At 40.6% G+C, this 12,221-nt stretch overlaps 1 protein-coding gene across 2 annotated transcripts in view; it reads left to right on the top strand.

Moving 5' to 3' along the window:
- vsnl1a (visinin-like 1a) overlaps positions 1 to 12,221 on the top strand; it is a 64,840-nt gene that overhangs the window by 33,891 nt on the left and 18,728 nt on the right. For both annotated transcript variants that reach the window (XR_006009034.1, XM_041975189.1), the window contains exon 3: positions 10,471 to 10,686. Coding sequence is in view for 1 of the 2 variants with exons in the window: in XM_041975189.1 (XP_041831123.1) it covers positions 10,471 to 10,686 (216 nt within the window). In the remaining variant the exon portion in view is untranslated. The remainder of the gene's footprint in view (positions 1 to 10,470; positions 10,687 to 12,221) is intronic.

Genomic DNA, 12,221 nt, shown 5'->3' with positions numbered 1-12,221 from the left:
TACAGCTCTGCTGCTCTCTTTGTGGCCCTAGCTATGGAGGAGATGCTGGCAGGCCAAATGTGAGCTTCTTTAAAAGGTGGCTTCAAAATGCACAAGCTGCTGCAGATTTATCTGCCAAGCGCTTAAGAGAAGAGACACACCACTGGCGAGCGAAGATAAGCAAGCGGGTCCTCCTTGTTTCTCTGTTGTTCTGCCTGGCTTTGAATTGCGTTACATGAAGCAGAGGGTAGCCCTCAGCTCTACCTGCCAAACCTGGCAGCCAGCAGTGAATCACTTTCTGCTTTCTAACATCCTAATGAAAAGGCATAGAAACGCCACCAGAGAAGCACACCAGGCTTGTCATTTTACATGCTAATATGTTGATAAATACATTTTCTATTAGTCTATTTCAATCTCAGATTGAGCAGTTCTGATCTATATTATTGATTTGGAAACTTGCTCCAATACTTAATCTACCTTCATTGCCAATAACTACTGTCTTCACTATCCACTTGTGCATGAAATATGTTTGCACGCTCAATAGTGCCATCTGCTGTTGTGCTGTCATTGCAGACTAAGTGCTTCCAACACAAAACCAACTGTTAAAATTAGTATGTGGGATTTGTCTTTTCAGAAAGAGGTCTCTACCTTTGAAAACCCATTTAAGCTAAAATAGTCAAGACTAAAACAATATGTCATACACACTTATCGGCCACTTTATTAGGTACTCTTCAGTTGCTTGTTAGCACAGTTAGCTAATTAGCCAATCACAAGGCAGGTTGTGAAGGCTGATCTACTGGCATTCTCACACACAACTATCACTATAGTTTTCAAAGAATGGTCAACAATCCCACTTTGGGCTCCCGATCAGCTGAGCCTGGTTTAAACACCACAGTTTACCTGAGTATTGTCACAAAGATGGTATGGAAAAATAGAATACATTTTATTTCTGTTTGTTAACACATATTTGGATGTTTGAAGTCACTGCAACTCAAAAGCTCCAATATAACCCAGTCCTGTTACTTTGTTAGAGTCTGAAATTGTCGCACTCATTTAGCCATTTGATTTGCAGGGTGTGTAATGAGAGTAGAAATGTTTTGCCTCCTCATCATTATTTCCACCCAACTGGAACTTCAGTTCATGCTACAGCCACTCTTAGGCCCTGTTTACACCACAACGCTGACACAGTAAAGCACAAAAGCTTTGTTGCGTTCGAACCTCTTGCTTACACGGTAACAGAGTTTTGAGTGGATAAAACCACAAAGATTTGACAACGGCCTCCAGGGTGAAAATTTTTCACAAGGCGTGTCACTTCAGTTTAAACTTGAAGTGGAATTTTGTGCTGCTACATCTTTTTAATTTATTTGACCTGTTGAAGCAAAACCTGTTTCTGGTAGAACATGAATGCTGTCATCGGGCAGTGGTAGCCTTGTGGTTACAGAGGTGGGCTTGGGTCTGGAAATCCTGGGTTCAAGTCCCCGGGCTGGCAACTAAGGTATACCATTGTAGGCCCCTGAGCAGTTCCCTAAACCCTTGACTGCTCCCTGGGGTGCTGGAATCTGGCAGCCCACTGCTCCTAGCAAGTAGAATGGGTTAAATGGAGAGAAAGAATTTCCAAATTGGGATTAGTAAAGTAGAATGAGTTAAAAAAAAAATCGAAGACACAGAGGTTACATGCGCCAGATAACTGACACATATGTTGTGTTTTGTTTTGCAGGTGTGGTGCACAGCTGGGTGTGTTGTTGTAAAGTTTCACTGCCTACAAGTGATGTGCTGATTGAAATCAAAATATCGATACTACCAGCTTTCTATGTTCTAGAAACAATTTTCTTGTTAGAATATGAATATTTTACTGATTTGGGGTAAAAATGTGGTCTATCACCAACTGGAAAACTGTGGAAAGTAACTATAATATCAGGATCTTCTCCAAATTATACCCAATTGGCAGGAACTACTTTTTTTTCTGCCTGCCAAAGTCATTTGTATAATGGCTCAGCGTAGGAGCGCAGCAGCGCATCTCTCAGGCCGGAGCATCATGTGTGGAGCTGAACAGCAACGGCGCGATGTATGATGTTTGTGGGAAGACACAGAGGTGTTGTAGCAACACCGCAATCCTCCTTAAACATCTGAGAGTCAACCATAACACAGTATATAATTAAATTATGATGAGGAAGAGGAGGAAATTAGCGGGACAGGTGCTGCAAGGGTGAGACACGTCACTCTTGGAGTCCTTTGATGCTGCAGACAGGTACTAACCACTATTCAGAGGGAGAAAATGTGGAGCTGTGGACTGATGCTAAATTTTGGGACAGTGATTTTCATCTGTCTGCTAGGTTTGTTTTTGTGTTGATGTTTAAACAACAGGAGTTCAACTCGTTCTAAAGACTATTGCATCCTGTTTTGTTATGAACAATATTAGTTCTGCAATAAATAACTGTATGAATTCAGCCCTGAGATCTCTGGGATGACATAGTCTTTAACTGGTGCACACATACTGCTGACTGGTCACTAACATACATTAGCGTTTTGATGCAGTCTTTTGGAAATCTTTTGATTCACAAAAAGAAGTGCTTACAAGTGTGATCAGTACCAGAAACTGTCTCTGGTTGAACAGACGAGGCAATGAAAACCAGTAGTTAAGTTCTTCTCTATTGAGTAGTAGTCTGAACTCAGTTTGCAAGTGTGAGCTCATAGGCTTAGTATTGTTTGCTTTTTTTATATAGTAATGGTTACATTCCCAAGACGGGTGCAGGGGGAAAAGGGAGTAACACAACTTCAGAAGATGCCAATGAGGAGACGATCTGAAGTTTAGCTTTCATTTAATGTTAGCAAGTCAGTTAAAACACAGAAGGGCCAAAAGCATCAGGGACATCTAAGACCAACATATCAAATAGTACACCCCTAACTAGAAATAAAAGGACAATTTACCTAAAGTTGCCCTTTTTTAATAGTAAAAAGTTTGCACAAAGCTTTACCCTGGATGTCATTTCAGGAAGAAAGGGAAGAAGAAATTAATGGAGTGGCTCACTTTGCCCCTTGAAACCAGCAGCTATGAAAAGAGCAGTAAAGACATGGTTGAGAGAGATCTGCTGTTCTATTTCTTTGTGGTATCATATCTAACGCTAGTCGTAGCAATTTAATGCAAGACCTCAGAAAATTGCTCAAACTAAGAAAAAAAGAGCAAATTGTCTCCTTTAATGTTTAATTCATCTCAATGAAACATTGTTAAGGTGAAGTAATCAGTCACATCTTCACATTATATACATTAACTTATTGCTAAAAACAAACTTATTTACCCTCCTACAACTGAAAATCCTCAAAAAAATGCAGTCCTGCTTGATTTGGCAGCTCCTGTGATAACCATGGTAACAGCAAGCGTGGGTTAATAATACATCAAACACTACTTGAGCAGCTTTGTCAGACACGCAGCAGCAGAGCAACTGTTGTAAATACTTAGTGAGGCCAAACTCCCGTTGTTTCCCAGAGGAAAGTCAGTTGATGCTAACCACAGCTTCTAATTGTACCCAATAGTGGAGAGTAAACAGGGAGGCTGGTCCTGATGAGAGAAAATGATGGTTATAGGATATTGCACACATGCATCACACATTAACAAGCAATCTAGCTTACGAAGGATGGATTTCTTCATTTAAAGAAAAGCTTATTTTTAATTTTAAGATGATCTCAGTCAACATTGTGTGTGTTAGATATTAGTGGCTGCTTCAGTTGCTAATGTTGCTATTATTTCTATAGAATAAGAACTGCTAACTTTTGTAGATTTAGTGACACTACTATCACAGCAGACACCCATCTGAGAGGAACAAGAGGATGATTAAAAACGTATTTTGCAGAACAAAGGGATTGTGTGCAAGTGCATGTGTGTAAAAGTGTGTGTGCTCTGCAGACCCTGCAGGCTTGGAAGCAGTAGCAGCTACAGATTTGTGTTGGCTCTGTTTCTGCAGCTTCCTGGCATGTCATTGTGGTTTTATGTAAGAGCACATGCAGACATGCACACGCAGAACCAGAAACACACAATGGATTATACACGTTTTTCCTCTCTTTCTTCCTTTCAAGCCCTTCTGTCCTGCTACATGAAGCAGTATCTGTGCAGTGCTTTGACAAAGCAGTGTAAGCCATGTGCGGGGACCGCCAGGCCTGCCAAGCCGAGGTCCGAAGAGCGCAATTCTCCAAATAGGCTGTGCTGCATCTGACAATATTAGCAAAGGGATGTGTGAAACATGAGGTGTTATTTACACAGCAGAATTAAGGACACCATAAGAGACAAGTCAACGCAAAAATCAAACCTGTGTTTTTATGCAGGAGCAATGACAAGATTATAGCACATTTGCTTTGTTTTTGCAGGATCTTTGAGCAAACTTCTTATTTCAAACTAATCCTGCAGGTCCTGGTAACTTTCATCCATGAGGTAAAACAATACTAAACCATTCATATCTTTTTTTTCTTTTCTTTCTTATTTGTATAGCTCTAATTTACAACAATTTCATCTCAAGACTTTACCCAGACTAATTTGCCCATTCATAATAAATAATAGTCTAATTAAGGAACACCAACAGATTGCAATGAATATTTACTTTGAATCAATTGATTCATTGGGCCTGGATTTCCTAGACAGTAGGAAATCCAGGCACAATAAATATGAGGAAAGTGTTCTTTACATGCATGTGTGTGTGTGTGCAGTTAGGGGTTTCAGCATGTGTCTCTGGAAGCAGCAGGTGGAAGGATATCTGCACGGACAGATTTGGAGTCAGTAAGAGAAAAACTGAACATGGCATTGACCTGGCATCAGTCCAGATCAGGCATTATGGGGCAGTGAGCGCATGGATGATCAGATATAAGGTCACCCACAGTGAGTGTGTATGGATATATATATATATATATATATATATATATATATATATATATGTGTGTGTGTGTGTGTGTGCATGCGTGGGGGGATTGTGCAGGTTAAGCTTCTTTTATGCTGCTTTTAGCAGATGTGATTAATCATAAAATCCACATGGTTGCATGCTAACATTTTAGGAAAGAGTCATATAAACCTGTTAATGTGATTTTTCATGTGTGTTTGATGATAAATAAATAGAACATGTACAGCTCATTACATCACACAGTGACCATGGGCGTTGTGACTATAGCTGTAGCTATGATGAGAATCTCCCGTTCCACCACATCCCAAAGCTGCTCTGTTAGGCTGAGATCTGGTGGAGGCTGTTGGAGTCCAGTGAACTCATTATCATGTTCAAGAAAGCAGTTGGACATGATCTGAGCTTTACACTACCACCACCAGCAGCTTGAGGCCTTGATACAAGACAGGATGGATCCATGTTTTCATGTTGTTTCCACTAAATTCTGAGCCTGCCATCTGAATGTGGAGCTGAAATGGAGACTCACCACACCAGCAACGTTTCTCCATCTTTTATTGTCCAGTTTTGGTGAGTGTGTGTGAATTGTAGCCTCATGAGTTGCTGCCATGTGATTTACTGATTAGGTATTTCTATTAGGAACAGAAGTACCTAATAAAATGACCAGTGAGTGTACTTATTGTATATTGTATTGTAAATTACTTTTACTTCCAACTGTTTAGAATAAGACAGACATTTCTGTTTCTAGATTACAGTCATTCAGTTAATGCAGTTCCCAAACTGCAACAGAATATTTGTGCAGTAAAAATTTTCCCTACAGACATGTGGATCTAAAATGGCCTCACATCAAGTTATTTTCCAATCAAACTTAAGTAATTTGTTGCCCGTTATTGATGAATTTAGTGGACGCTGTACATCGAATGACCTCCTTTCACATTATTTGAGATGTAGTATTAATTTCTCTCATGAACTTTCCAACCAGCCACTTGTCTGCTGGTGTGAAACGGCCTTTGACTATGTGTGACCAGTGAAATGTCTTTCTCTTCTCCATTTTCTCTCCCACACTCGTCCTGTTTCACTCCTCCTTTTCCTTCCCCACCCTTCTCTGGCCGCCCCACTTCCAGCTCTTGGATCAACACCAGCGCCAGCTTGCAGGCTGATTATGAAGGCTTTAATGTTCCATTTAGCAGCCGCTTGTTTTGTGTGTGTGTGTGGAGGTTGGATGTAGAGGCAGAGTGTGCCTTGCAACACTCACTGTCACACACAAACATGTAGACATTAGCCATTATTAAGCCCCCTTGTGCCTGTGTGCTTTGCCCCTCCCTGAGTGGACAGAAGCAGCCTGGCACTCTGTCTTTTGATGGCCGACTCCTAACAACCATATCAAGCAGAGAAGTGTTGCTGGAAATGTTAACAGCCTGATATTCATGGCTGTAAAACCTTGACTGGCCCATTTCAGTTGTTAAATGGTAACTGTCTGCCATCTAGTGACTGTTTTCTTTTCCTCCTTTTGTTCTTATTTTGTTTTTACGTAACAAAGAGTTTCATAACTTGCCAGATTGTTGATATGCCACAGAGGCTTTTTCTCATCCCCTCCCATCCTTTAAACACCCCTCCCGCATCCAGTTTCCTTCTACCTTCTCACCTTTTCTTCTTATTCATCCCACTTAACTATTTCTACGTCTGTCCATGTGCATCCTGGCACTCCTCTGGGACCGGCCAGATGAGCTGTCGCAAGGCCATATGGGGGCGGGGGGCAGCACTTGTGGGAAGGAAGCCACATCACATGTATGCAGAAAATGTCCTGTGCATCCCAGCAGCTTCACGCTGGTCCTCTCTCTGCCGAGGGGGACTTCTTTTCTCGAATTTGCTTCGTCTCTTTGGTACAGATGAGTTAGATAAGGACCCGGATCAGAGGCCTGAGCCGAGACTTTTTCTGTCACCCTCAATTCAATCTGCTCCATCTCTTCTTTAGTGCTTTCAGTTTCTCCTCATCTCTGTGCTCGTTCATGCCCCCCTTTCTCACATCCCTGACATGACTTTTCTTAACTTCTCACTGCAGTCTGATCGGTTTGCTGCTGCAGCAGAATTCAAGCAGATAACTCACTCTGCAGTGGGTGGGAGCTCATTGCAGATAGGCAGGTTTGCTGGCTGAATTAACAGTTCTGACACCCTTTCTTCCCTTGTTGCACACCTTTTTTTATTGCCTTCCTCATCCCTGTTTTATTTACCTCCTATCTGCAGCCTTCCTTTAGTATGATTGTGTTGCTAGTTTTAGTAGTGTGTAGGGAAGCATCCTTTTTTTCTTTTTTCTTTTTTTTTTTTGTACGTGGCGAGACTGTCTGCTCCACACATGAGCAAGGACACAATGTAGAGCAGTCACACCTGAAAGGAAAGTACACTTGTCTCTGCTGCACAAGCTGCAGCATGAAGCCATGCTGTTGTGATGGATGCAGTTTAGAATTGTTTTGCTGGAATCTGTAAAGGCTTCTCTGAAAGAGACATCTGGATGGGAGCAGATGTTGCTCTAAAACCTCTAAAACTTTTCAGCATTGATGGCAGCAACACATCTCAAAAAAGTTGGAACGGGAGCAACAAATGACTGGAATAGTAACTGGCACTAAAAAAAACACAACTAGAGGAGGATTTGACAACTAATTAGATTAACTGGCAACAGGTTATTTACATGGCTTGGTATAAAAGGAGCAATTCTTCCTCAACATAAAATGTCTTAGGACCTCAAGAGATTCAGAGAATCAGGAGGAATTTCTGTGTGCGAAGGAACAAGACCAAAGGATAAAACTGTATCCTGGCGATCTTTGGGCTGCAAAGTAATGCACTAAAAACAGGCATAATTCTGTACTGAAAATCACTGCATGGGCTCAAGAACACCCCATAAATTACTGTCTATATTCTATTGGGAAAATATGGGTCCATGAGATTTGCAGATCATTATATTCTGCTTTAATCTGCATTTTACACAACATACCAACTTTTGGGGAACTGATGTTATACATGCATTGAATTTAATATCTGCATTTATTTTAAGCATGGTTGCAAATGCTGAAAAAACAACCGATAATTATGTTTTCTATAATACACTACATGGATTTGCTTATTATTTTAAATTTCCAGCCCCGACCACATTTATTATGATTTATGCTCACCGCTCACATCCACATTATCTATAATGCAGGAAAAATTTGTTAAAAAAAGCACTGCATGTGCTAACAACTTACATATTATTAGCAACTGGCTGGAAAAGATCATTGAAAAAGCAGCTGCTTATGGAAAAAATATGGTTCTATGTCACTGATACTGAAAAAAAGAGCTGTAAGGGAGGTTAAAGCTGCCCTCAGATTCCTCAATTTTACAGGTATTTAAAAACCCTTCCTTTGAATGAATGCAAGTTCTGTTTCAGCCAACTGTTTAACAAAATCAACAGGAGTTGCATCAGTGAAAACATCAGTGAAACTATGGGCTATTGTTTTCTACCTGGCTAGCACAAACCAGGAAGCCGTTAAAATTAGCAAACAAAGACGTTGGTACTTGAAAAGTTAGCTTAAAAAATTGTGAAACATACTGCAGATATCAAACAAGAGGTGTTTGAATGAATGCTAAGTTTGTTTTGTTTCTGTGCCATGTCAAATTAAGCTGTTATTAGTTTCAGTGAGCATTTTCCCATTATTTTCTTTTTCCTTTGTTTTAATCAAAACTGCCATTACATGAAGACATATCACTACATGGTGCTTTTTTGGGGCTAAATTCTACTTAATTTTTACAGTAGCATTTGGCTCTTACACTTAAAAAAAGGTTAAAGATTAAAGGAGATCCATTCAGGCAGCTGACTGGATCTCCTCATGGGAAGACAATGTGTGCCCTACATCCTGATAGCCCACACTTTCCTTTCAAACGGTGTAAATGTGTCAAGATTGTGATGTGGTCCCAAAAAAAATCTGAAATTTCAGATTTGAAAACATAAATTAGTGGGTGAGTTTTTGCCAATTTTCTTTTTTTTAAATCAGGGACCAGTAATTCAGCTAAGCCACTCATCGGTTAGCCCTGGAAATGTCAGCTCAAGCAGGATATCCTGGCATTTGTGAAAATATAAAATATTTAAATGATATAGGGGCTCATCACTGAATATGATGAACCATTACTGTATTATTTATATTAAATCAGCTACTAACTATAAAAAGGTTAAACAATCAGTCTCCCTAGGTCCATTTCCTTGATAAAAGCCAAAACACCCTCCCTTATGTGCTCACACAAGTCTTGAGAGACCAACCTCGTTCACACAGATTACTCATCAGCTCTAACAATTTTTACGTTGGAGGTCAAGTAGAAGGCTGTAACTAATGAATTGCTTGGCTGCTCACGGCCACCCACATGGTTTGTGGTTTACAGCCGAGCTGAGCAGGGACTCATTAGTCTTTCACAATCAGTGCATTAACTTCTGATCTTGTGTTCATGTAACATGCTGTGATGGCATGGGCAGCTTGGACTGTCAACAAACAGGAAGTCTAAGCTTTAGAAAATACCGATCCATAGTTGTTATTACCTTGTTCTGCTCTGATTTTGGTTACTCAGCTTGGAGGTAACGCTGTCCTGTCAAATGTAATTGTGTAGTTCATCCGAATGGATTGTGGTGCTCGTATATGCAATAAGTTTAATTGAACACTTAATCCTTTTTTAAGTCTTATGAATTTATTGGTTATCAGAAAGCGGACAAACACCCTGTACGGTGGTGTGGTGGTTAGCATTGCAGCCTTGCAGCAAGAAGGTTCAGTCTGTGTGGATTTGCATGTGTTTGGGTTCTCTCTGGGTACTGGCACCGTCCAAAGACATGCATGTTAGCTAGTCACTCTAAATTGTCCCCTAGGAGTAAGTGTGAATGGTTGTTTCTCTGTGTTGGCCCTTCAATGGACTGGCAACTTGTCCACGGTGTATCTTGCTAATTGCTGGAATAGGCTCCAGCTTCATTGTGACCCTGAATTGAACTAAGGGGTATAGAAATGGATGGATGGAAAACTGCAAACGGGTACATCAGGAAGTGCTGCAGTGTAAAGCTGTAAAAGAAAAGGTCAGTTGTGTGTGTGTTTGTGTGTTTGAAAGCCCCCAGCTCCAACCTTCCCAAGTTGAGGATCACAGGAAAAGACAGACTCACCTTCAGGGATGAATAAATACTGAAAATTAATTGTTGTTGCCTATTTTAGAACTAGAATTCCCATTTATCCCCATGGATAGACTGGAGGCTGTAAACAGCTTGATTCAGCAGATTTTTCTGAGGTAAATTTAAATCCCTACCATACCAGTTGTGCCAACCTACTTATGAATACACAGAGAAATGGTTGCATTTAGCAAAGGTAGAGGCAGAAATACTGAATCTAAGTAGGAAATCAAATCTAATTTGATCACTTTAGGAAGTCAATATCTTCTGTTTGTAAATGCAAATTATTCTTTGTTATAATGTACCCCAGTAATACCACCTGTTTTTATTATTCTGAGGCATCCAGGATACATAAGGTTGAAGCTGTAACCCAAATAACTCCAAAAAAGCCATAGTACCTTTCTACCTATACCACTACCAATTTACCTTTCTGTTTCTTTCCAGTTCTTCCCTTATGGCGATGCATCTAAGTTTGCCCAACACGCCTTCAGGACCTTTGACAAGAACGGTGATGGCACCATTGACTTCAGAGAGTTCATCTGTGCTCTGTCCATCACGTCACGGGGCAGCTTCGAGCAGAAACTCAACTGGGCCTTCAACATGTACGACCTGGACGGAGACGGCAAGATCACACGGGTTGAGATGCTGGAGATCATTGAGGTATCACAGCTAAGATGAAGGGATTCAATCGCCAATTCATTTATCCACAGCACCTTATGTCAAGTTGAGAGTTAGCTCATAAAGCAAAAAGCATGCTAGATATGAAGAGAGACCCTTACGTTGCTAGTTTGAAATGACTGCATGAGTCAGTTTAGCTTTATTTGGATTCACAGAGATTAGAGTTTCCTAGCCTCTTAGCTAAATAGGCTAACCAGCTACAGGCTGTACTGTAGCTTCACATTCCCCAGCAAACATGAGAATGAAATCAAGATTGTCATTTCATTCCTCATCATGGGTACAGCATGCCAGCATCATAACTTGCTGAGTCACAGTGATTTAGCAAGATATTTCTTTACCTTACAGGTTAGACCACAAATGGTTGAGTCTCATGTGCATTTGGAGCAGACCCACCTGGAAATTACCTGGTACTTACAACTCAGTCTCTCAGTGTTTGGGTACATCTCAGCTAGTTTATTTGCTATTCCTACCTCCTCACCTGGATTAAAGTAAGCTTCCTGTTGGAAACGCACTGCAGCAATTAATGTGTTTCAGCTAGAAACAAGTTATTTAACCCTATCTGGTACAGAGAAAGCTTTTCATTCCTTAAAAAGTCAACTTGGGAGACATCCTGCAGTCATGGAAAAGATGTTACTCTGTTTCACAAGGGTCAAATTATTTTATTTATTTTTTTCACTCAGGATCATGATCTTGAGTGATCATGATCAGACATTACTTAAAGATTATGTGACATGCCTGCAAACCTGGGGGCGCAGCGATGTGATCTAGGGTTGCTTTAGTTGGTCAAGTCTAGGTTCAGTAATGTTATATACCCAAAAATTAGGTCAGCTAACTACTGTATCTAAAGGATCAGGTTTTTCTAGCAGCAGATTATTTTTCTTATCTGATGATGAAGGCATATCCCACAATGACATCAACAGAATTCAGTGGGTTTAAACAGTGAAAGAGTGACTCAGGAGGTGTTTTTACACGGATCAACCACAACACAACAGAGTCCTGAGCTTAACCCTATGAGAAACTTTGGAATACCTTGGAGTGGACTTGGAGAGCTCTTCTTTGGTATCACCTTAACTCTCTCACCCTTAAAATTTGGAAGTTCAGGGATAGTTTCTACCTGAATCAAAGTTGAGGAGAGCAGAATCGCCTCCCCAAGTTTCTATCCAAAACATCCAACATGACAAAAAGTCTAACATGTGAGACTCCTGATATTCTGATGGAAGGATGGTCTCCTCCCTACACGCACACACACTGGTCTGCAGAAATGCTTAGGAGAGGGAAAAGTCTCATTTGGGCTCTTTACGTATATAAAGAGCTACGTCTGTTTCAAACTTTGTCAAACCGCTCTACCCACATTTTCCTAGAGGCCAGTACATCCACATGAGGGGAGTGCAGAGTTCATAGTTTAATAGCTAACATTGCAACGGTGAACAAGACTGTGATAATGCATATACTCAGAAAGAGACAGCGGTGGTATTTAAGCCATTGCAGCTTCTTTTTCTTCTTCGTTCCTTTCACTG

The sequence above is a fragment of the Melanotaenia boesemani genome, chromosome 22 (genome assembly GCF_017639745.1).
Source record: "Melanotaenia boesemani isolate fMelBoe1 chromosome 22, fMelBoe1.pri, whole genome shotgun sequence".
Lineage (NCBI taxonomy): Eukaryota > Metazoa > Chordata > Actinopteri > Atheriniformes > Melanotaeniidae > Melanotaenia > Melanotaenia boesemani.
Note: the sequence above shows the minus strand (reverse complement) of the source record. Positions and strands in the feature narration are given on the sequence as shown.